At 47.0% G+C, this 26599-nt stretch overlaps 2 protein-coding genes across 2 annotated transcripts in view; both read right to left on the reverse strand.

Annotated features, from left to right (window-relative positions):
- LOC119445778 (glutathione S-transferase 1-like) overlaps window positions 1-26599 on the reverse strand; it is a 603258-nt gene that overhangs the window by 411755 nt on the left and 164904 nt on the right. The gene's annotated exons all lie outside the window — the stretch shown is intronic.
- On the reverse strand, window positions 579-13291 carry LOC119444011 (glutathione S-transferase 1). The gene is made up of 5 exons (XM_037708545.2): window positions 13078-13291; window positions 10403-10461; window positions 9671-9812; window positions 6700-6873; window positions 579-857 (listed from the first exon to the last, which is right to left on the reverse strand). Exons 1-5 carry the CDS (start codon window positions 13216-13218, stop codon window positions 717-719), a joined length of 657 nt encoding a protein of 218 aa, XP_037564473.1. The 5' UTR covers window positions 13219-13291; the 3' UTR covers window positions 579-716.

Here is a 26599-nt window from a genome sequence, read left to right on the forward strand (position 1 = left end):
ATGTATAAGCACTGGGTGCTTCGTCTGCCTCACTGGGGGAGGAAACTGCAGGGACGTCGAGTTAAATCACTTCAGAGCACCTACAAGACGATAGTAATGTTTTCACGTCATAGTATGCATAGACCACGTCTACCCAAGAACACCTACCAGGAACTGCATTCCTGATATAAGCACAAAGCATTCGCTTAAGCCAGCATGGCGACGAAATCAGAGAGCTTATAAAGTACGCCAGTGCTTACCACATTGACCGCAGACTGGATAACACGCGTGTACATGTTGTCAAAATTCCTGTCAGTTTAACTTGGAAAGCATACGGTTTAACGTTGCTCATCCTAGGCCCTCATTCAGAAAACACCGCGTCAGCTAAACTTGCTCGTAAGAACAAGTGTTGACCAATGGTGACAGTAAACATAAAGTCAGTCTAGGCGGCCGAATCACGATAGCTTCCTTCATTGAACATATGCGCATTTCAACACACAGACGGATGCGTAAATAACCGGCCTATTGACAAGTGAGTTACCTCTATGGTATATTTCCTGGAAATTGAACACAGTGCACTGTGTGGGCCGATGACTTTATTTATTTTTATTTTCAGTCCTCTACACATATCCGGCTGAATTCATTCCCACTTAAGAAAGACTTTCCCACCGCTATCCATCATGCTTTTCTCCGCTTTCATTTCCGGAAATAGTCACTTGCTTTATTTTTCTTCAGAATTACTGAAGGGTTGACCAGAATCTGGAACGGTCATCAATATGGGGCCGCAGAAGTTCCTCGAAATAAGGCATCTTCGCTGTCACACGGTCGTAGTAGGCGGCCACATTGGGATACTTTGATCTGTCGAAGATATCCTTGAGCTGCGGAATACAATAAATTGAACAAATGAAATCACCCTCGATGGTATCATACTTCAATATGATTAGTCTTTGCCGCCCACCAGTTAACAAAACCGCTTTCCATGAGTGCAACATCGAATATTGCTCGATGGTAACTGAAATATATTCCAAACGCGCAGCATGGATGGTACGATGACGAACAATAGTAACAAAGTGACCGTGACATTTTAGTTGGTTTGAAGTTAGTACTTAAACGCTTTTTTATTCCACTTTACTATTGGCCAATCCCTCATAGTACATGTGTATGAGGGCAAACAAACAGACGATAACGAAACAAACAAACTATAGCGCAGTCATACAGGTTAGCATTTTTATGCTACCTTCGACTGGTCACTGCTCTTAATCTCAAATGTTCATATTCGGAGCTACTATAGATCTAAAACGGAGTGACAGTGCTGTCTTAAAGGTTAGTCACGTTTAGAGAGTGGCAGGAGCCCCGGAAACGGCCATCGGCAGCACCTTCGCCAACAGTTCAACCGCAGGTCCGTCAAATATGCGCATATCATTTTTATTATTAACATTCCTTCGTTTCCTTATTCTGTATATTCCAATCAATCTACGCTTGACAAGTACCGGGGAATGGCTGAGAAACACGAGGTAAACGCTTGTTAAATGCGAAATGTAAAAATGAATATGTATTTAATACGTGTAGAGAACGAAGTGACTGCGCGTCCTCTGTTACGATTGCTTGGTGGGACTTTTTTTATTATATGGTATTTAGGAGATGTTGTCGCCTCTAATTGGCGCCGGCTACGCGTTTTCACAAAGAGATATAAAAAATAATTAACCTGCATGCATGAAATCTAAACGCCGACTCCAAATCACAATAACACAAAGACCAGTCACATATGTAAACTAATGCCATACTGAAACTGAAAGTCAACCCAGAACACAGCAATTCGAAAGTTCAGTGGCATAGGCGCACTAAAATAAACAGAAAGTTCGGCCGACTTCTTTATTAGAACATGCTCCGTGTTCCCTGCCCCGTCCGCGTGGCGATGGCACTCGCGTTCTTCTGCTCTCAACAATGCGCACTACATTTACAGAGTTCAGCCTGTGGTGAGGGACGAGAACGCCGGAAATGTTGATAGATAAGGTGACGGCACATCACTACCTGTTGACGGCGCTCCCATTTCTAAATGACAGTGCATCACAACGGCTCGTGCATAAAGGAACTATTATTGGGTTGGGCGCTCAGAAACGTGCAGCTCAGACAAGAGCGCCTGATATCGACTAGATGAACCCGCAGCAGTTTTTCATAGTGTCCTGAATACCCTATGGAAATACTAGTGGAAGAGGTTGTTTAAACGCACTGATTGATTTATTTTCCAGCACAAATTGTAAATGGGTTCTGGACAGAAAACGTTTTGCGAAGAAACGTTGGTAGAGATGCGCCTGGTGATACCGCCTGATGATATGAAGTTGCGCCGAAAATGCTGCGAATTATTTGTGGCGCGTCCCTGCATTCCCACGTGGGACACTGCGATGTTCTATCCCTGAATGAGCCGAAGCCGTCATAGGAACCTACAGACAAGCACTGAATGCAGCAAAACTGATGTAGTGTCTGCATCAAATGGAAGGGCCGGCTGCTGAGCAGAGAAATTGTTTTAATTAAACTGACAAAATTCACGATTATGAAATAAAATTACGCAAATGGAAACGTCACAACATTTTTTAGTGCACTTGACGGATGTTACAGACAACCGGTTCACTGTACTTATAACAAAATTTAAATAACCCTTCCATATTACGTGGCGCCCATCCTATAGTGATCGATGTCGCCGCACTGCGCATCGGAACAGTTCTCTTGGAGCAGAAAACCCAACGCATGAATTCCAACGGCACACTTCCTACAGATCTGGTTCCTTGGCTGCCGCTGCTTTTTTGTTGTTATCTATGCCGGGTTACACATGACGCGGGCAAATCACTGTACAGCTAGCTGCTTCACTGACCGACGGTTCTCTGAAAATTGTTGATAGAGAAATCGGAACTAATTATCATGTAGTCGACGTGTTAGCCACGTGAAGCTTTCTTTTCGGCCTTTGGCCGATTTTATGGGTAGCTGTAATGTGCAGAGGGGAGTGCGTACGGTGAGGAGGCACAGAGGTGCGGTGCTCAGAAGATGAAGGCGAGAAGATAGGTTGTACAGCGCGCCAACTTGTTGATGCAGGCGAAGACCTCGTGAGGCTCCGGGGATAGACCGTTGACAACGCGTACGTAGGGAGCATGATGTGCCGGCGCCCAGTTGGATGCGGCGGGATAGCAGACGCGAAAGCGTCGCTTACACCGATTCTTACCGTGTGCGGGATCTGCATCACGTCTTAGAGCTTTCGACGAACGGATGTACGAGATTCGACTGAGCTTGAAACGTCGAGCATGCCTATGATTCGCTCAATCATTTCGTGGCGATCTTTCGCAGCAAAGCATTCTACAAAATGCTCTCAGCAAGGACATGCAAGAAAATAGATTTTCGGTTCAAATATCCTGCAAAATAATGCAACTGTAATAAAACAAACCTATTATTGTTGATACTAACAAATCACTGGGACATATGCAGTAGTTACTTTATTAAATTTTAAATAAAAACATGTTTGTTGGTATTGTGAGATGTGCGAAGTGATAAGCTAACTTCATCCTCATCATCAGCCTATATTTAGGTCCACTGCAGGACGAAGGCCTCTCCCTCCGATTTTCAAATACCCTGTCTTGCGCTAGCTGATTCCAACTTCGCCGGCAAATTTCCTAACTTCATCACCCCACTTAAGGTTCAAACATCCTCTAGTGCGATTCCCTCCCCTTGGCACCCATTCTGTAACTATTATGTCCGCCCGTTACCTATTCTACGCATTACATGCCCTGCCCAGCTTGATTTCTTTTGTCTTAATGTCAGATGGAATACCAGCTATCCCCGTTTGGTCGCCGATCAACACCGCTCTCTTCTTCTCCCTTAACGTTAGGCATAACACTTTTCGCTCCATCTCTCTTTGTGCGACCGTTAACTTGTTCTCGATCTTCTTTGTTAACCTCCAAGTTTCTGTCCCATATGTTAGCACCGGTAGAATGCAATGATTGTAAACTTTTCTATTAAACGACAGGGATAAATACTGACAGGGGCACCCAGTCAGTATTTGGCAATGCTGCCATATGCACTCAGACCTAATTTTATTCTTCTGTGAATTGCCTTATCATACGGAAAGCTAACTGATAAGTAACTTAGGAATTTAAAACTGGCCAATTGGTATCACCTTTGTAATAAGGCTTCATTTAAGTGTCTTTTGCCACTTGGCCATACAATAATTTCTGTATGGTGGGTCCCCTAGGCACGAAGGCCACATCACCTGCAACAAAGTCGGAAGCTCCACTTCCTTCACATGCTGGAGGCGCAGCTACTGCCCAACTGGTTGGCATTCCCGTGGCGCGGGGGCGCGTGCTCATTGGTGCAATTACTGAACACCAGGCGCGCCTCACCCCTCTCCACAGATCTCGCACTGCGAACATGCCTCGACCAAAGGTGAGCGTGGCTTCTACGACATGCGTCAGAACAGCCAAGGACAGGCAGCGCTACCCTAATATAAATGAAGAAGCTCCCATACGCTCAAAGAAAGTTATACTATAAGTACAGATGCCCGGTCAGCTTCGGATACAGTGGATTCCACGGGACACTATTTCTGCTCACCGCCACCCACAGTGAGCTGCCACAAGCTGTGGAAGCATCTTTCCTAAGTGACCCCTAGGGTGATTTCATCCACCGCAAGGAGATTCTCCGCCGCATCACACGTGATTTAATTCCACCGTGTGGTTCAAACATCCCAGGCGGCCTTACACGCCAGGAGGAGGTGGTGTTGCGGAGACTCCGTGTGGGGCTGGCACTTACACCATCGGTCACCTATGCCTGGCCACAACGCCTCCATGGAACATTTGCGGATACCTGCCCATATTTCCCTGCTCGAGCGTCCGCGCCTACAATAAAACGCCTGTTTTGGACATGCCCTGGTCTAAACCAGATACGACGGCGCTACCTGCAAACAGTGGGCCTTCATCCCACGCAACCACCAGACTGATTCTCTGCTCTATGGAAACAACCATCGAGGACTATTGATGTTCATCACCGATACCGGCCTACATTTCTATATTTAATAGTTTATGCCGTTGGGCGAACTTTCGAAATAAACAAATAAAAAAATAAATGCTTCGAACCAGGATATCTTTCGGGCGTTATTCTTTTAAACGCGATAGCGTTAAGGGACCCCTGTCGCAGAAAATTCGGCTTCGGTGGCATGCGTGGCGGAGAAAATAATCCCGAACCACCCCGACCGCTCAGGCCCTCCACATGGCGCAAGGGGTTAGTGAGCAAAAAGGTAAATTCTCAAAGTAAAATTCATCATAAAAATTGTAAAGTATGTCTTAACTACAACCTAACCACAAGATAGCGTCGGATTTTAATTTGAATGTACGAGAACGAAGCCTGGTAAGCAGCCAGGGCTCTTTGAATGCTATCGTGTTCCACTCTTAAAGGCGAAGCTTCAGCGTCCTCCAATTCTGATAGTACGTGGCTCAAGCAAGTTTATAGGTGCGAAGCACTTTATGCGTTCAGGCTGTCGGTATCTCCTATCGCAATAGTCGTATTCATAGTCACGGTAAGCAAGCGTTCGTCGTCGTCTTCCACGGCTGTCTGCGTTGCACCTCATCATTCCACCGTAGAATTTAACTTCTCTTCTGTCGTCGTAATGGGCAGGCTGCGTTTACGGGGTTATGAGTCATTGCTTAAGGCAGTATAAGCACATTAGCGGTGCATCACTGCACGCTTCGCACCTCCCCAGATTTCACGTCAGTCGAGTTGCATTTCGCTCAATGGGTCATTTGACACTTACGCTTAAAATATAATTCACCGTTCAAGTCAAGCCTACGAATTAACTCCTGCTAACTGTAATCACTAATAAAAACTAAAACAGCAAGAAAGGCGTCCATAATGGCCAATTTTTTTTTTTACTCAGTGACTTAGTAATGCCACCCACCGGATGCACCTGTGTTTTTTATCAGGCTAGTACAGAAAAGTGGCAGGTGAACTTTCATTTCATCTTCGTTCATTAAAACACTGAATAAACTTTTCAACAAACAAAAGCATCAAGACCAATCGCTGCGCATAGCTTCTTCAATAAAATGTCATAAAGCACGAAGACAAGGTGTCACTGACGCAACTCCATGCTTAAGATCTTGAGGAAAGAGGTGACAGTGAAAAATTGACAGACAATTTTCTGAAACTATCTTGGCGGGGCAAGTGAAAGCACGTCTTGAAGGCAACAAATTCTCATTTAGTATTAATTTGTGCAGCTATCGCTACCATAAAAATAGGTGTACTTTAAATCTGCGTCGTATCGTATACTGCGTATTTCTTGATTGTATGTACAGCGCAGACAGCTTGTTTAACTAGGTAAAGGGACAACTTTTCTGCATACAAAAGTAAAGTTTAGGTTTCTCAGTGGTACAGCAGGGCTTCTATTTTAAATATGGACCGCTTGAGACAAAGACAACACTTTTGTTCCGTTGTACTTTTCCTAGGCCATATTACATCCACCTACCCTACCTGTCTAAGCCTTACATAAGACAGCTTACTCGCGAAAAAATTTTTTTCTTTATTTTGCTCACAGCATACTTAACAGCATAGTAAAGCGGAATAATAAAAAATGGGCGTGTCCTAGTGACGACACCAATGAATAGGCCTTACTATAGAAGTTACACTGCTGCACATAGGCGAAATGGTTCTTTATCTAAGCGGAATATCATGGTACTGCAGACTGCTTACCGGAACAATGCAGGCTAGGAGCGAAATCAGGCGAATATCCGCTAGTGTCAGGTCATCGCAAGCCACAAAAGTTGTTTTGTCGCCAATAACTTGCTGGAAAGCCTTCAAGACACCTTCCTCAAATTCCTTGAAGCTCTCAGCACTCGGCTTCTTGTTGGTTCTGTACGATGGTATCTACACAAAAAATGAAAAAAAAAAACAGAAAGCATCAAACTTTCTGTGAAAGAAACCTTTGGCACCTCCCATTGTTACTTTCACAAAATTCCAGGAGCAATGTGCTGGTCATATACTGAACGGTCTAGAATGCAATGGTGTGTATTAGATGTTGATTAGTGAAACCATAATAAAGGAACAGCAAATCACATGTCCCTGGAGCTATCTGCTTTGATGTAAATGCGGCTTGTTAAAAATACTGTGCGCAACTCCTGATATTAGTAGAAGGCCACTGTGTAGCACATTCTGTTCTATCCTAACTGTCTCTACAGAAACCATTCCACATCGTTTTGTCCTTAACTCATTCCTGTGAATGATGAAGCATGCCCGAGTGCTTAGACAAACACAATTTCAAGTCTAAGAGGCAATCTTCTAATTCATTTTATTTTTACACTTGAGGTGCCTCTTCATGATAGAGAGCGAAAATCTTTCAGATTAGCCAGTTTCTTTGATACTCGTAGCTGAAATACTTGCATCAAGAGGACCCTGCTTTCAATCAAATGTATTCATTGAAGGAACGAAAATTTCTAAGGAACTTCTACTCTCTGGATGCGTACTGAACTTCTTGAGAATTTAGCCGCTGCAGGCTCCCTAATTTATTCTTCAACAGTAATGACAAAAACATTTGGAAACTACCTAGTTGCGCTTTGTTATTTCTTCGGCATGTAATGTACGCTCATCCGATTAGGTGTAACTTAATAACGGCAGGTGGATCTTTAGATACTACGTAACGTATAATCTAGGTGAGCACATACGCAGAAAATGCCATAGCAGTATAGCACACTGCTATGCAGTGTACCATAGCAGTATGCCATAGCATAGTTAGCATGTGTCGTCTCGAGAGCAGCGTGCATGTGCGTCACAGGTGACCTTGCACACTCTACTTTATCAAAGTAACGTTTATATGCTACAGTAACCGCCGCGCGGGTACTATCTTGAAAGCGATCTGCGATGTGATAGTGTCTAGATGCGACGAGTGCTGATAGCTTCATGCGCGCTGTGTTCTCGCCGCTTAGTTCGCGTTGAAGCGAGAAGCAGCACGAAGGTCAATTCTCTCTCTGCTGCTGCCGCTTTACCTTACCCGTTGTTTTGTCAGCGTGTGTCCGCACTGATTGAGTAAGATATGTGCACGTTTTCCTGTGCCCCCGTGGCACCATACTTGTTAATTTAGTTAGTAAGCGAATGTTTACGAGTTTATACGGCCGATAAAAGTATCACCCTTACTTCGTAAAGCTGCCTTCTAATGTGCTATCGCAATCGATGCTTCGCCCTTCGGGAGAAACTGCCACTTTTTTTGTCTGACCTCTTTCGCAGTACCAAGTACCAAAGTTGTCTGCCGTATTGGGCCACCAGGTGTGTGCGGACGACTGCCCCGCTGTGCGGAGTGTTCCCAAGAAGACGACTGGCTGCTAACTGCTGTCTGTCCGAGCAGGCAGCTTGGTTTACTTTGTTTGTGCCGCTAGGTATGTGCCGGAACAGATAAGGCGCCACTGCGTATGTAATATTAGCATGTGCGCATTCTTAGCCAATCACCTAGATTGGATACGCCAAGTTGACACAAGGGGTATGAAGCGTTAAGCGTATTAAACTGAGAACACCCCATACGCAACAGACACCGCCGCGTCGAACGCGGCCACTCGGTGAATAGCCATTGCTAGAAAGTTGCAGACAGGTTACAGGATGCTGTTGCGACGGAGTATCAGCAGGGGTGTATCGATGAAAACAACATATGCTGTTTTGTAGTATCATGCATTCAGCATCGTGACCGGCACTTCGTGCATCTGCTGATGTCCCCATAAAGTTTCGTGATTCACGGATGGCAGGGGGATACAGTACCCTTTATTATAATCATAATAAAAATTCAAGAGGCACTTAGTTATCCCTAGGTGTATCAATGCGAAAGTGTTGCGACCACCAAAGGTCAAGGGTTCGACTCTCACTAAACGTCGTGGGTTCGACTGTCATTAAAGGTTGTAGGTTCGAGTGCCTTAATTAACTCTATCCTAATCACCTATTCCTTAGTTAACCTTGCCTTAACATCAACGGTCAGGGTGCGACTCCCACCAATGGCCGTGGATTTGGGTGCCGTTATGAACTCTAGCTTAATTAAACCTGCCTTAATTAGCTTTGCCTTACCTAACGTCACGAACTGTCTCAATTGGCTCACCTGATCTCACTTGACTTTTGACCATCGTGGCCACGCCAGCGCCGACTATGCCGGATTTTTTGCCTCATGAGCCATATAATGTTTTCACATTAATAATCATCATTACATATAAAGCATATCATCACCTGTTACACATCAATCACAAGAAAGATCGATAATCGCACTCCTATGGCAAAGCACCTGAAACTTTGTATGCGCCATCTATTTTTTGTCTACAATTTGTCATTGTGCTGCAATATTGTCCAAACGGGGACAAAAATTGAGGCGATCGTTTGTGCTAGCACTCAGTAGAAGGCGTTGCGCAATGCCTATGAGAGGCAAATTATTTCTAGCATTCCACAAATGGTGCGATCATACGAGCTTTCAGTAACAAAACGTTGAGGTGGCGAAATAAATAAGTGAACCTGCGAAATGTGATATGGAACGACTATAAAACCATCCTCCTCAGCTGCAGATTACCCTACAGCATGAAATGTTTTATATATATGGAGCCCTGTAGATGAAAAAAAAATCTAGTTATTCGAGAGTTTGGCCTCTACCAGCTGAGTATAGCGGAAAAGTGCCCGTCAAAGTTTCAGCAATAAAACTTACCGAAAATGCCGAGAACTTGGGCTGAATGTGTGTCGACACAACGGAAAGGACTTGGTCTACGCGTGCCCGCTTTTGCACATCTTTGGGGTAGAGCTCCGAGGTAGGCGCGTACTTGTTCACCAGATAGTAAGCGATGGCAGAGCTGCAGTTCATAAAAGGCGAGTGGAGAGTTTGATTGAATTTCGACTATATGCGTGCTCCTTGTATCATAAGCCACTTAGGCTTAAGGCCCACATTCTAACACAAACCTCAAAAGGGAGCCGCTTATAATTGTGTGTTTTTGTTTATGCCTTTCCTCTAGTCTACAGAATTTTATGGCGACTTAGACGGGTAAATGGAGCCTTGCGTGCTTGTATCCTATTCCACGGAACTACAAGCGGCTCAATGGGTGACTTCTTCAAATAATTCAGTGCGAATGAGAGGTAAATGGTCGAGGCTAATCTATTGGCGATCGTCGGGCAGATGCCTCCTTCCTAAGGCGCTTGCCAGACGGCTATTGCAGTCAACCGCCACAGAAACAATTGCATGAGTCCCTGAACAGCTTTCCATCCCGTACCATTATGAAGAGAATTCACAGCACAGAGCAGAAGAGGATAGAATAGCACACTCGCACAGTACGCCATATACGTCCTCTGCAATAGCTTCTTCACAAACACGTTCATTTCAACTCCCCATTCCTACACGTGCCCTTGCATAACAGCTCATAAAATGTGTGGGTCTTCTCGAGCTTACCTTTCGTAGAGGATGAATCCGGAGTCGTTTATGGTCGGGACCTTTTGAAATGGGTTGACCTAGAAAAGAGGAGAAAATTATCTAGTGTGCACAGTTATACATCAGCATTTAGAATTATGTTTTTTATCATCCAAGGGAGCTCGTTCGAGTTAATAACGGCAAACAAGCTTAGTCATATGCGTGTCAGGTCAACTTCTGTAGCATTCTTGAAAGATGAATTTAAGTATCTTGCCCGGTTTTGGGGCAAATGCGGGAGCATGCTTTAATTGCGATAGCATTTTTTGCCACTTTAGGTGTTTTGATCTATCTAGCTATCTATCTATCTATCTATCTATCTATCTATCCATCTATCTATTTATCTATCTATCTGCCACGACCCAGATAGTCGAAGTCGTTTACCAGCTTGGGTCACTAGGTACGTGCTCGTGGTTGTAGACAGTTTTAGTTTAGCGTTACGCATTACGTACGTAACGAAATAGCGTTGTCGTCACTGCGCATGCTCTAAACGTTATTCGGTTTCTGTCGTTTACGTGCGCTATGATAACGTACGTTATTTGGGGAGTTTAACGTTCGTAATGTTTACGGACGCTAAGAAATAGCGTTGCCGAACAAGGCGGCATCCGCGGGCCCGGCTTCAGTGTGAATTCTCGTGATGGCTGCGCTCTCACTCGCGTAGATCGCCAGTAACTACAGAAATGAGCTTTCGCTTTCTCTAAACTCACCTTAAACGTTAGTTATGAGTACATAGCGCCTCCGATTTCCAAGAACTTTCGGTGATTCCGGCACTGGTAGGCTTAACGAGACGCGTCCGCATAGGAACAACAGGATGGTTGTTACTGGATTTTCTTGGCTTGGATACGTTTGGCACGAAGCACCAGACGGCGCCCCGTTTTATAAAGTCTTCCTCGCGTTTGCGTTCCTCTACGCTAAACTAAATGTTTTGAAAGGACGCGCACCATAACGTCCCACAAAGGTGCTTACGTTTCGCGTACGTAAGGCGACAAACACTATTTTAAAATTGTCTAGTGATGCCACCGTGGTTCCCCTATCATCGTCATTCGAGCTTAGCCATCTGACTCTCATCATGCCATCATGTTCAAACCTTAAACGTCAAACCTATGCTCCAACTTGTCTTATAGCTTGGTCCACAAGACATGTGCTTGTGGTCATCATGCCATTGTGGTCGCTGTATCATCGTCATTCCAGCTCTTTCATTTCATTCTTGTCCGGCCATCGTCGTCACACAGTGGTCGTCACGCCATCATCCTACGGTTGTCTTGCTGTTGTTAGGCCTTCAAACAATCGTCGTCACCCATTCGCTGTGATATATTCGTCTGGATGCCGCCGTGGTTGTTACATCGCCATTCTAAATTCATCATCCGACTGTCATCGTGACATAGTCGCCATGCCATCGTCATCACGCCATTGTCACTATACAGACTTTGTAAGAAAATATTGTCACGCCATTGTCATGATACCCTTGGTATGTCATCGTCGCCATGGCGGCGTCGTCATACAGTCGTCTTCACGCATTCGTTGTCATACCGTCGCGGTGATGCCGTCGCGGTGATTTAATATTCGTCATTTTAATATCGTTATGCCGTCTTCGATACGCCATCATCGCCACATAGTCGTCGTCATCCCAGTGTGCTCATTTTGTCGTGGTCACGCTATCGTCGTTACAGCATCGTCACTTCATAATCGCCATCTCATTGCTATCATCATCATCATCATCATCATACCACATTTGCCTTTGCATCAGCGCCATTCGCCATTCCTGCTTCGTCATTTCATCGTCGCCACTGCGTCGTCGTCATTCAATCGTGCCCATGAGTTACCTCGGCAAGCGAGTGCTATAGCAAGGGAGGCCGATTCCAGAGAAAGCACACGTCGCACGCAGCCGAATCAACAGAAATCCCGGAATTACCACTACGCATTTTAAATAAACGTGGCTTCGGCAATACGTGATGTCGCTACATTGCGTGAATGCTAATCGCCTGACCGATAGGGAGATCCATTCTGCCGTAATTGTTTTAACGTGACAGTTGATTTATGCATTGACGACTTCATATTAGGCACACTGAGCGTAACATATCAAGTTTGACGAAAGAGAATTCGTATAACATTGAGCGCGAGTTCCCCTTCAGAAATGCGCTCAAAAATCCTTTTGTGCGCCGATATAACGTTTAATATAAAGCTGTGATAAGCAGTGAGAGAAGCATACGGATGCACGCGAAGATCGTGAACTTAAGGCAACAACAGATCGCGCGTCGGAATCACAATAAATTTCCACAGTATCTCAATTTGTTTTATGTGACTCTGAGCTGGATGTCGTAATTCAAGTTGGCGACAAATATTTAAAAAAACAGAAGTAAATGACCTCCATTTAAAACGGCTCCGCCTGGCTTGCCGTATTGTGCAACGCTTGCTTGTTGATGATGTTTATATAGGAGCCCAAGTAATTATACGAATAAGATAACTGAACAAAAGAAAGTAGCCATGAATTCGGTGCATGCGACACTCCACAATTTCCTGATTCCTGTTCAACTGGAATACCAGTTTGGCATCGATGCCCAGAACAGATAATTTTCCCATATCTGTTCTCTAATCTATCGTCTAATTTTTCGCATTTACCATCATATTACCATTACAATTTCAAAAGAAGTTCTGCATACCTTGGTGAACTCTGGTGCCTCGTGTTCTCGCTTCAAAAAGTCCAGTTCCTTAAGAGTAAGTTCAACGCCAATGTGTTTTGCAACCATTTGCACGAATGTGCAAGGCGCGCTACCCTGGAACAAATACAATTCTACCGGCATATTGACCTGTTACTGTTTTGGACTGCACTACGATCTCACTCCTCTGAGCTAATAGAACGAATCCAGCAATGAGCCTGTCTTTAAACGGTAGATTACTTGCCGCCCAGCTGCCCTCTAGAAGTGATGTGAAGCAACTACTGCTCGCCACGTGTCACTCCATAATGGCTCAGACTATACCTACGTTTCCAAAAACAAAATTAAAAAAAATGCACACGCCAGGTGTTCTTTATGTATGTTAAGTCGTACTTTTTGCTTTAGTAAATTTTCTACATCTGCCGTGAGTTCTTTGCACTGCCTGTTTCCTCTACAGCTGTTCAGGGGACCAATCTTTTTATAGAGCATGTTTCATTTTCGTTCCATGTTTGCCCGTAGCGTTTTTCTTACGTTTCAGCAAACTACGAATGTGACATCATTGCGTCTCGCCATTAAACCCTCTGAATAACTAAATCACCCCTGCACCACATGTCTATGTCACGTAAGATCGGAATTTACCGAATAGTGCTTGAGCTACCAACAAACTGCTTGATGACTAAGGCTCCAAAATCCTGCCAGCCACTGGCGGATTTAGAGATAGATACCCGCCGCCACCTTCCCTTCCCATGGCCACGTTACGACAGTCGTAGTTCTCATACACCACACGTTCTTGGTATGTTCGTTGTACAGAAAAGACGTGTAATTACATATTGAACACACACAGAGCCCATCACTTGCCCTTGTTTATGCTGCCTTGAATGCGGCCCTTCTCCCAGATTCTATTTCTACCTGGCATTGGGCTATGGCTGAGTAAAAACTCTATTAAGGTATCGTGTGCTTGCTAGCAGTAAATATATGGTGAGTTTTACTTCGGTTGTCCTTCAACTGAAACTATGGGGGATGGAAAATTCTAACCCATGTGAAGAAGTTTGTTTCTGGATACTGCAAATGACTATTCGATCATTGAGAAATTAGTATATTTATTTACTCAAGTTAGGCTTTGCAAATTAAGAATAACGTAAACAAACCAATACCTATGACATTTGCAAATAAGAAACACTTCGTTATTTTGTACTTTTCTCACTTCGCCACTATAAAGCTTTTATCACAAAGAGTCAGCAATCCCGGTCTCGTCGTTTGAAATGGATGGTTTTCCGACAGCAAGGAGCGAAACTTTGTGACATGCGTCAACAACTTAAATATTTTTAAGCAAGGTTTTCACCAAAGGTACCCGCCGAATCTGCAAAGAAAACATTAAATAGCTACCACGGAATGAAACCTAACAGCTAATTCATTGTGGTGCCCGCTTCAGAATACTGTCTTCGTCACCGTTCTGCAGCCAGATTAAACAACCGAAACTTGCGCAGGCGAAATTCATTATATTTCAGAATAACTTCTTCTTGGGTGAGTTGGTGTTTACTTAACATGGTACTGAGTAGCGCAAACACTCGAAATAAAAAATAACAGTGAGAGGCGAGAGGAAAGACGAGATAGCGCTCGTCTTAACTTTCCTCTCGCCTCTCACTGTTATCTTTTATTTCGAGTTATCGCCCTGCTAAGTATCATTACATTTATGTCTAAATGGTATGGTTGACTTCAACCCTTTACTGAATGGCGGAATTTTCTTAGCATATATGCGAGCGCATAAGCACATGTGGTAAAATATTATACTGCATAGAACGCTGCTTCAACAGATGCATTTGTAACCTTGTTTTCGCCTAGAAGACGGATGACTGATGCTTTAAAAATACCTTAATTCAAACATTGATCTAAATTTTCTGGTCTAACTAGTTTGCATACTTTAGTAATATGTTTCACTTTTTATTTTAACCATGAAAATACCGAATAATTTGGTGCGATATACTCCATCAATTGTATTTTATTTTTATTTTTTATTTATTTATTTACCACAATATCCACAGCGCCCGTAGGCATTGCAGCGGCGTACAATTCACTCTACATCAATGGTTCGATTTCCATGAGTGCTAGGTTTCACCGCGATCCACCCGTTGTGGACACTGGATGATACGAAAAAATACAGGTGGGTGCAAAGGGGTAATTACGCTTTACTGACCCTGTTTGGGTTTCGTGAAGCTGCTTAATTCCGCTGCGTATCATTGGATCATTGCTAGGTATCCGTACACACCTCAGATATGTGTTGAACGTGAGATTTCTATGTTTCAAGTAAGCAAATTATTTGAATCTGGTATAACGTGCTCCGTCTTTACGAAGCAGCTCTAGCGTTAGAATGTATTTTTAACAGGCTGTGGATGTAGCGAAGATATTACCCATGGCAATTAGCAAATTACTAACGGCCCTTTACAGTGAGCAGCCTTGTGAATTCAGCTCGTGGGTACTGTCCAGCATGGCGTTGTTTCGTTTCAGGTTTTTCTTTGAGCGCTTTTTCTATGCGTGAAGCAAAAACAAAAGAAGTCATCGGCATCTTGTTAGTAAATTTTCAGTTCATTTTCCGACGAGTTGCACAAAACGACTGACACTGGTCATTTTTTAACACTCTACAAATGAACGAAGAACCACTTTCCTGGTTGTTGGTTGGTAATGGCGTTTCCAACGTAAAACCAACTGATTGGTCAAAACTTGCGATGAGGTGAGAAGTTTAGCAAATAAACATATAAGTATCTGTACATCTTCCTACACATGTGGCGGTGCCCGGCAATGTTCTCTGTACAGTTGCGAAAACATACAACAAACTGCATGTAATATCCTCATCACGAAAGATATTGCCATCAGCGTATAATTAGTTTATGTAAACGAAGTTATCCCTACCTTCCTCCCCGGCGTTTCGGCATGTTTCTTCGGTCGGTTTTGCGCGCAGCAAACTAAGACGATCCACGAGATTATGTAATCAAAACTAGATCATTCTCAAAAACTGGGTAAGGAATTCAGCGACGGCCTGAAGCTTGGCTCGATCGGGGAGTATCCCATCCTTGGATACGACGTAACCGAGGATCGTCAGCTGCCGAGCTGCAAATCGGCACTTCTTGAGGTTTAGTTGTAGGCCGGCGTTTGTTAAGCACGTCAAGACACACCGTAGGCGTTGAAGGTGCGTTGTGAAGTCCGGCGCAAAAACAACAACGTCATCAAGGTAGCACAAGCATGTGTGCCAATTCAAGCCACGCAAAACGGTGTCCATCATGAGCTCAAATGTTGCGGGCGCATTACAAAGCCCAAAAGGCATTACGTTAAATTCGTATAAGCCGTCGGGTGTTACAAAAGCTGTCTTTGGCCGATCGGCGTCGGCCGATGCGAGGGAAAGGGTACACGTCCTTGTGTGTGAACTTGTTCAGGGCCCGGTAGCCGACACAGAACCGCACAGAACCATCTTTCTTCGTAACGAGGACCACATGGGATGCCCATGGACTGTTGGAAGGTCGTATCACCTCGCGGCGAAGCATGTCGTCGACTTGTTCGTTGATTACACGACGCTCTGCAGGAGCTACACGATACGGGCGTTGCCGCAATGGTGGTTGCGAGCCAGTGTCCATGCAGTGAGTAACAGCTGATGTCCGGCCTAGGGAAGATTGCCCGACATCGAAAGAACAACGAAATTCATCCAAGAGGCACACAAGTTGAGATCGCTGGACCAGCGTAAGGTCATCGGCAATGGAAGAATCAAACACATCACTGGACGGTCCCTCACAGGCAGAAATAGCGGTGAGCGCATTAGAACTAGCGCAGTAATTGTCATCGGGCACGTCCATAACTTGCACGTCTTCAATCGCTTCGACATTGGCTAGACATTCCCCTCGGGGCAGCATGACAGGGTATGGGAACGGGTTGCAAACGAAAATGATGCTGTAGCCCTGCTTGATGTCCACTGTCGCAAAAGGTAGCAGCAGGCCTGTCCGAGTAAGGAAGCGGTCAGATGGAGACAGCAGCGCAACAGCCTCTGAGATTCCGCTGCAGTACATGGGCACGACTGTTGACGCGCGGGGAGGAACGTGGGTGTCGTCGTGGACAATTAGGTTGCTCGACAGGGAAGTATTGTCGGTGATCGGCAAGTCTAACAGTGGCGAGAGTTCCATCTCGGCCCGTGCGCAGTTGATAACGGCATTGTGGCGCGAGAGGAAATCCCAGCCGAGGATAACGTCGTGAGAACACGAGGTGAGGATTATGAAGTCTATGGCGTACAGAACGTCGTCTATAACAACACGAGCAGTGCAAGCCGCTAAGGGGTGGATATTCTGAGCACTGGCTGTGCGGAGGGACAGTCCAGAAAGGGGCGTAGTGAGTTTCCGAAGTAGGCGGCAAAGCTTAGCGTCCATAACACATACGGCGGCTCCAGTGTCCACGAGTGCAGATGCGCGAACACCGTCAACAAACACTACGATCACATTTGAAGGACTGCGTTGAGGACTTTCACGTTTCGACGGCGCCGCAGCCCTTGCCTCTTGGACTGCGACGATTAGTTTTCCTCGTCCCGAGTTACGGGACGGGGTCGCATCGGCGACACTGAGCGACGGCATGGAGATGGTGAACGGCGGGTAGTTGGCGTCGGGCGCGAAGTCGGTGACATAGCCGAATCGGGTTCGTAATATGGACGGTTGAACTGGCTTGTCACGGATGATGCGGCGCTAGGCGGCTTAGCGCAATAACAAAAACGAGCGACGTGACCACCATAGCCGCACGCAAAGCATATCGGCCGGTTGTCGGAAGTACGCCATCGGTGCGCTGGGGCAGGTCCCATCCATGTAAGAGGTCGCGTTGTACTGGGCGGATGCTGGTATGACGGCATGGCGGGCTGCGGTCGGGGCCTAGCCGCAACGTCGCCATAACGGAGAGGCACACTCGGAGAGAGTGGTTGAGACCTCGCGACGACTTCAGCGTAGCTGAGTGGTGCAGCCGTCGGAACATGTGGGGGTGTCGCGACGACATCGGCGTAGCTTAGTGGAGCGGCCTCAGGACGATGGTGAAGCTGGTCTGGCAAGACCTCGGCGATTTCTTGCTCGATCGCGCGACGGAGCGTGGGCATAACATTCATTGCGGGCTGTTGCACATGCGGTGGCTGAGCGAAGGTTAGCAAGGAGAGCTGGCGTGCAACTTCCTCCCGAACGAACGCTTTCACTTCTGTCAGCAGTGCTGTCTGGTCGGAGATGGTGGCCGAACCAGCAATGTGTCCGTCACGCGATGAAGGGCGACGTGTCAAGGAGCGCTGCCTTCATAGCTCCTCGTAGCTTTGGCATAGAGTGACGATGTCAGTCACGGACTGAGGATTCTTCGCAAGCAGCATGTTGAACGCATCGTCTTCAATCCCTTTCATGACATTTCTTATTTTGTCGGATTCCGACATCGTAGCGTTGATTCGTCTGCACAAGTCCAGAACATCTTCGATGTAGCTGGTAAATAGTTCACCCGGCTGCTGTGCACGTTCTCGCAAACGAGATTCCGCTCGGAGCTTGCGCACCGCAGGGCGACCAAACACCGCCACCAAAGAAGTCTTGAACGAGGACCACGTCGGAAAATCGGTCTCACGGTTGCTGTACCAGAGACTGGCGACACCCGCGAGATAGAAGATAACATTGCTTAGCTTTGCGGGGTCGTCCCATTTGTTGTGACGGCTGACCATCTCATACGTTGTCAGCCAATCCTCCACGTCGGTTTCATCCGCGCCGCTGAAGATGGCAGGGTCCCTGTGGCGAGGCACACCAGAGCACATGACATACTGAGGAGGCGCTTGCTGGGATGGGGTAGGTGGCACTTGCTGGGACGCGTCTTCTGGCATGGTTGAGCGAAGGGTATGGGATCGAAGCTGCAGGATACACGCTGAAGGCAGAAGCACTCTCCACCACTTGTAAAGGCGTTTATTAGGCACCAGCCTTTTGGACCGACCGCTAGTTCAAGGCCCGAGATCTCAGCACGAGCGGCGTTTCTCGAGGAGAGCGCAGGAGGGATCGACCAACTAGAAAGAGCTGGAGAGCATGACCCACTATGGCGATCGTATCTTTCGCTACATTATGATGATGACAGCTTATATTCTGCGTTTACTTTCACATTGTAGGATTGCAAATACAGCACGACTCAAAAAAATACAAATAACTTAGCTTGCCTAGCACGAAACGGCACTTCATCTACATTATCCTTAAAATTTTCTGGTTCTCGCGGTTCATGATAGGACAACTAATTTATTCGCTACATATTGTTAACACGGCGACGACAGTTACCCGAGCTTTAGAAAGGCCAAATATTACACTGCCACCCTATATCTACCTGAAAGGCACCGTAAACTATTGATTGGTCAGAAAGCCGTGTGAAACGGAAGCGATTTGGTGAGATTCGCCGGGACGCGCTCAACCACTCCGAGATCTACGCCTTTCTTGCAGTTTAATTGAGCATTAAATTTATTCCAATTGATTTTCGTAAATTGTTTACTGCAACGCTTGCGAATGTCCTCCAATCTAATGCATTTAGGAGTGACGCTGTGAGTGTCGAAATGAGCGGACGCACTCGCATCGCCTCCCTCATCGAATCACCACCACAGCGGCCAAAATCATCGAACCACCACGGAATTTGACGGAGAGGCATCGGAAGACGCCAGGAACTCGCTGATACCAAGATTTTGGCAAGGCATGCTCTGGTTTTCCCAAAATTTCTATCTTTTGCCCGGCCATGCTGAACCGCCACGCCAGCACTGCCGGCTGGAGGAGAACGCGGGCCCCGGGGAGCCCGTACGCGGTCTAACCGCTACGAGACCATCGGACAAAATATATAAAACCATCAGACAAAGGCCCGGACCACCCAGTCACCGCTTGGACGCGCACCACGAAAACGAAGACCAAATGGAGGATGCCTCGGGTGTCGAAGAGGATTTCCTATTGCCTGACGGGGCGATCAATGGGGGATCCGCCACCGACGCCGGGAATAGCGCAAAAGGTCAGTGGAAAATCGCGCTATTGTTACGAACGCGAAAGCAACTCAAAAGGCAGGCGCGAGACGCCCAAATCGCCGACGAGGAGAAAAACCTGAGCCACGAGGGGCAGCTACGGTTAGCGCAGCGACAAGGCGTAGAAAAAGATAACATGGCGTCCTCTGTCAGCGTGGCCAGGCGCGGCGCACATGCGCACGAAAACTATAGGGGACGCTCCGACTAGGATTTCGTAAAACCACCTGAGCAGAACGGCACTATGCTTGGAAGCAAGGCTGAAAGGAGCCGCCTGCGCCGCCGCCCGCCGCCCCTCCCGCGCAACGACATGAAAATCGTTGTACGGCCAAAGCCTTGGCTTGCCGTAAACTTTCTGCAAACCCATCATGTGGCTCGGGCGATCTCACAAGCCAGCGGAACCCCGCAAGAGTGTCGAGGAGAAGATTTCCTCCTGCGACTGAGGCCGGGGTCCAATATCATAGTGGTCAGTACACCCCATGAAAGGACAGCCGAACTGGTCATGAAGATTACGAGCCTGAATATCCAAGGCAAGCAACACCCAGTAAATGCCTACATATCGACTCCCGAATACCTCCTCACGGGAGTTATCTACGGCGTCGACGAAGGGACGACCGAAGACGAGCTGATGGCAAACCTGCGAGTCCGTACTCAGGGGGTCAAAATTATGCACGCCCGCATGTTCGGCAAGACCAGGACCGCAATCATCCTGTTCGACGGCCCGATTGTTCCTCGGTATGTCTACTATAACGGAGGAGAGATCCCATACCGAATCTATCAACCAACTCGCCAGTTCTGCTACACGTGTCGAAATGCGGGACATCGGGCCGATGTTTGCCCGGAACCCACAGTCAAGGCCTGCAAGAACTGTAACTTACAAAATCCCGAGGAAGGACCAAATGTGAACCCGAGTGTGCCCTGTGCAGGGAGTTCATGTGACCGCCGCGCCCGACTGTCCGAGCAATCCTAAGCGTGTGCCGCCACGAGGCCGACCACCTACTGAACCGACAAAGAAGACTACCGAACCACAAAGCCGCCCCAGGACGGAAAACATTCCGAAGAAGCGGTGGCTGAGCTCTGACCCCGACGGCTCCTCATCGCCAGAGAGATCCTGTTCCCGCTCTAAATCTGGGTCCGGGACGAGGTCCGTCTCCAAAGGCAACAAGCAACCCGAGCCCAACCCACAACAACAAAAGAAGAAGAAAGAAGCCAACAGTAACGAGGTGACCTGGGCAGCCGTAGCCTCCCACCATAAACCATAACCAAACATAACACAATTCACTAAGCTAGAACGCGAGCTTGAGCTCATGCGAATAAGACTAGGTGATTTGGAAAGGGAGAATGAACAGCTAAAGAAGCAGCAATCCCAACCCCAAAGCCCACAACAGCAGCCAGCAGCTCCATCTAAACGGCTTAGACCGCAGGAGGAGACACAGGAACTAAACGAAGCCCAAAAGAAGCAAATTCAGGAGATGCTCATCCAAGTACTGCCACGTATTACAGAGCAAGTCGCAACACAACTGACAAAACAAATGCAAGACCTAGAAACTAGGTTCGATCAAAAACTACAGGCTTACGAGATCGAAATAAGAAAGACGATCCACAAAAAAACCACAGGAAGCACAATCAGAGAACGAGCCGAGAAGCCATACAGTAGACCGGGGCTCGCGGCTATGTCCCCAAGAAAGCAACCATGAGTAGACGTAAAAACGCGAACAAAGAAAACGTTAAAATATGGCAGTGGAACTGCCGGGGGTACCGCCGCAAAAAGAGACTAATAACACAACTGGTGGCCGTTCAACAAACCCCGCACAGAATAATAGCCCTTCAAGGGCTATTACTATATTACCCACTCTCCAAGGATACGAAGTGTACACCACACACGACAACGATTCGAAAGTAGATACACTCGTAGAAAAGACAATCACTGCATTTCGGCACGACCCCATCGCTGATGTAGAGATCTCCCATATAATCATGCAACTCATATACAAAGGCAATAAAAAGAAAAGCGCCTTCGTACTAAATATCTATAGTCCCCCTAGCCAAAGGAAGGCAGATTTCAGTAAACTACTAAAGGAGACTGTCCACCTCGCTAAGGGTAGCCTGCTAGTGATTGTAGGCGACTTCAATGCCAAAGATCCTAGCTGGGGATACCCTAAACAAGACATTAAGGGCAGGAACATCCTGGACCAGATCGACCAGCTAGACATGAGGCTAATAACTGACCCAGCCATACCTACACGGATGGGTAACAGTATAAATAGAGACACAAACCCGGATCTTACCATAGTTAAGAACTGTGACAGGGTGGAATGGACAAATACACTCAACAATCTAGGCAGTGATCACTTTACTGTGAAAACCGTCATCACAACTGGGAGGATACGGCGGCAGATTGGAACGGCAAAAATAAGAGATTCGCACAAGTTTCGAGAAGCACAAACTTCCACTTCTAATAAAATAACCGACTTAGATAAGTGGTGCGAATAGATGCTTAACCAGAAACAAAAATTCACTAATGAAATCGCAAGAACTAACCAGGCCCCCGAAGTAGCCTCACACTTACTCCACCTGTGGGTAGCTAGAAGGAGCCTCACGAAAAGATGGAAGAAACAGAAGCATAATCAGAAACTTCAACGCAGAATTGAAGAGATTGCCCGTACAGCCGAGGAGTACGCGATTCAGCTAGTGACAACAGACTGGGAAAAATTCTGTGACTCCCTGGATGGTACCCTGGGCACAGCCAAAACGTGGCGAATCCTCAGGGCAATTATAGACCCACAATAAACCAAAGGCGAATGCCAAAAGTCCCTGGAAAGGCTACTACACACCCTCCCAGGAAGAAACGAAGACATCATTGAGGCTCTATATCCCAAATGTTACGGGGACTTTACCCCTATACCCCCATATGAAGAAAATTACAATGGAACCGCAAACACAGAGCTAGACGAGCCCATCACGGTTGCAGAAGTCAGAGCGGCTATAGCAAGCTCGACACGCAACACGGCAGCCGGGGTGGATCGTAAAACTAATGCCGTCATCAGAAACATGAGCGATGCAGCCGTGGTCGCTCTCACAAAATTCATAAATGACCACTGGTCCAAGGGAACCGTACCGGAACGGTAGAAGCATGCCAAAGTAATCATGATACCCAAGCCCGGGAAGAAACTGGCGATAGAAAACTTGAGACCAGTGTCGCTTACATCCTGCTTAGGAAAGATCTTTGAGCAAGTAGTAAACGTCAGACTCCAACAGTACCTGGAAGAGTGTGGGCAGGTGCCGGATATCATGTACGGCTTCCGAGCTAAGCTCTCGACCCAAAACATCCTCCTCCAACTAAAGGAAGAGGTACTCACTAACATTCCAAATGCAGACGAACACGTTATCCTAACCATAGATATCAAAGGGGCTTTTGACAACGTGAGCCACCAAGGAATCTTGGAAGGACTAGCAAACACCAACTGCGCCGAGCGAACGTACAATTACGTACGAAGCTTCCTAAGCCAAAGGACAGCAGATCTAAAGCTCGTAGAGATGGAAACTGCAACCTCCCCCCCCCCCCCCCCCCGAACAAGGGAACCCCTCAGGGTGCGGTAATCTCACAAACTCTTTTCAATATCGCCATGATCGGCCTGGCCAGAAAACTCCAAGACATCCAGGGGATCAGACATGCTGTTTACGCCGATGACATCACGATATGGACAACCAAGGGCTCCTTGGACGATAAGAATGAACAGCTTCAAACAGCAGCCACTACAATACAGCAATATGCCGCCAAAGAGGACTCCAGTGCTCATCCGACAAATCTGATATCATAAAGGTACGTCCACACTAGCGACAAAAACGCACGCGACACGCCGCACGCGGCAAGCGCCCGCGCGGCAGACTCGCGCGGGCAAGTCCACACTCGCGTTTTGCGGCACGCGGCAACGGCGCGTGGAGTGCCGCGTTGTCTCGTTCCATTCCATACTTCTCGTGACAACGCGCTCTCCGTTCTGCCGGTTTCGTGTTCCATTGGAAGTGTCTGTGTTTCGTTGCGCCACTGCCGGCCACGCTCAGCAATGTCGGATACGGACGCGGAGCTACTGGTGACTGTGAACACTATAATACTCATTTGTTCTTTAACTTGTGCAACGTCGACGTGCCAGAAAGTGGACGAGAAAGTTTTGGGTGCGCCCTATATGGCGGTACAGGGACACTGAGAGCCAGGCGCACACTCTGCTTTCCCGCATGTGCCAGCGGTTGGCACACAGCTCCTCGTCCTTAAAATCGACGTTCGATTTGTCATAGAGGCACGCATATCCGCGAACGGTTTCCAAAAGCGCCTCCATTGCGAGGCGAATTCTTCGTCGACGTCTCGGTGGCGGTGTGGGAAGGCTTAACAAAAACAGCCCCCTTGACTGGACATGGCCTCTGAGATTTTACGGCGTGCGCGTCACTGTTCGATCTCAGAGCCCATGCATTATGATTCTTTGCTTGTGCGACAGGTGGCGTCACAACTGTGCAGCTCGCTTCTGGTTGGTGCTCGTTTTGCGGCTGCCGCAAAAAATGGGTCTCGCACCCATTCGAGCGTTTGCCGCGCGTTGCTGCTGCTTTTCGTGAATCTTGCCGCGCGCGACAGCATCGCGCGACAGCATCGCTCGCCGCGCGCGGCGTGTCGCGCGCGTTTTTGTCGCTAGTGTGGACGCACCTTAAGAATATAAAAGGGAAAGGAAACCGAGCGGTATCCACGGACCCAAACCTAAGCATAGAAGTCAAAATCGATGAAGGCAACATACCCGAAAAAACGACTGTACGGATTCTAGGTATGTGGCTCCAATCCAATTACAGATGTCAACATGCCCGCACCCTCCTCAAAACAACGGCCCAACATATCGCCCGAATGATAGCGCGAGTCACAAGCAGAAGAAGGGGCATGAAGGATGAAGAGACACTCCCCCTAATGAGGAGCCTAGTAGTCAGCAGGGTAACATACAGCATGCGCTACTTCAACCTAACTAAAGCGGAGAAGGAAAAAGCAGATATAATCATAAAAACAGGCGTACAGAACTGCCCTACGCCTACCAAAGAACACTCCAAATGAGAAACTTCTGGCCCTAGGACTTCATAACAGCTTTGAAGAACTAGCCGAAGTTCAACTCATCTCGTAGAAAAACCGGCTCCTCCAAACACCCACAGGCGTACTTGAGAGACTTGGTTAGAACGCCCAACTCCAAGCCCACAAACAAACACAAGAAATACCGCTCACCGTCAGAAGCTGGTACCAGGTAACCCCGCTCCCCAAAAACATGGATCCGAACCTCCACCCCGGCAGGAGGCAGGCAAGGACCGAATACATCGAAAGGAAATTCGGCTTTATGAATGCAGCACGATTTACCGACGCCGCACTCTACACAGGCAACGCTAAGAAAGCAGTAGCAGTGGTGACTGACTTCAGAGGAACAATAACCTCCAGCGGGTCGATATCCCTCAGCTCCATCACGGAAGCGCAGGAAGTCGCCATCGCACTCGCTATCCAAGAGGGAAGGAAATCAATGAAATCGCTGACAATCCTAACAGATTCGCGAACAGCATGCAGGAATTTCCAAAGAGGAAGGGTTGGCACGAGCGCACACCGAATTCTCACCAAACTCAAAGAAGAATGCCAAAGAGAATTTATCCAAACGATTACATGGGTACCGGGACACGAAGGGATCACAGGGAATCTACATGCGGATAGAGCAGCCCGAGGATAGCTCACTACCGGGCCCTCACGACATCCACTGTAGAGGACCTAACGCCCATCGATCTCGATTACTCGACTATATTAAAGTACTATAGAGGGAATCGTATGCTCTACCCCCCCCCCCCCCCCCACAGAAAACTAAAGACTGAAGAGGCTACTGATCTGCATAGGCTACAGACAGGAACCTTCTTCAGCTTACATAAACTTCACAAGATACACCCCTCAGCCTTTAGAGACATATGCCCATGGTGTGGTTCAACACCAACCCTGTAGCACATAACATGGAAGTGTACATCACGCAACATAGAACCTCACATACCAAATCCAAATAGAGATCAGTGGCAGACACTGCTGGGCAGCTAAGACCTAGAGGACCAGATCCACCTGGTCAGAAGAGCTAACAGGCTTGCGGAAGCCAGCGGAGCCCTGAAATAGCGGCCCCGACCATAGATAAGCCTCGCATGAGGCCAGCTGAATAACTTATTTTACAATAAATTTTAGTCACTCACTCACTCTAATGCATTTAGTGATGCCGCAGAACAGGCAGCGTTTCAACCCATTCATATGAGTTTTTTTATGCACAATGTGAAGTCCGTGACTGGTCACTCAGCTGTGAAGCACAATCAGAATTTGAAGACTACCAATGTGAAGGCAACCATTGCTTCATCATGGTCATGGAACCTATGCTTCGTACAGCGACTTTCAGCCACTCGCATGTATATATATATATATATATATATATATATATATATATCTTTTCAATACCAAACTGCGTTCTAGAA

The sequence above is a fragment of the Dermacentor silvarum genome, chromosome 3 (genome assembly GCF_013339745.2).
Source record: "Dermacentor silvarum isolate Dsil-2018 chromosome 3, BIME_Dsil_1.4, whole genome shotgun sequence".
Taxonomy (NCBI): domain Eukaryota; kingdom Metazoa; phylum Arthropoda; class Arachnida; order Ixodida; family Ixodidae; genus Dermacentor; species Dermacentor silvarum.

Excerpts from the sequence above, each read along its gene's own strand:
- LOC119444011 (XM_037708545.2), bottom strand. The coding sequence starts at position 13,218 with ATGCCGGTAGAATTGTATTTGTTCCAGGGTAGCGCGCCTTGCACATTC. Across the intron at positions 10,462-13,077 it reads AGGCACCAGAGTTCACCAAG|GTCAACCCATTTCAAAAGGT; the intron begins GTATGCAGAACT and ends CCTCTTTTCTAG. Across the intron at positions 9,813-10,402 it reads GGATTCATCCTCTACGAAAG|CTCTGCCATCGCTTACTATC; the intron begins GTAAGCTCGAGA and ends TATGAACTGCAG.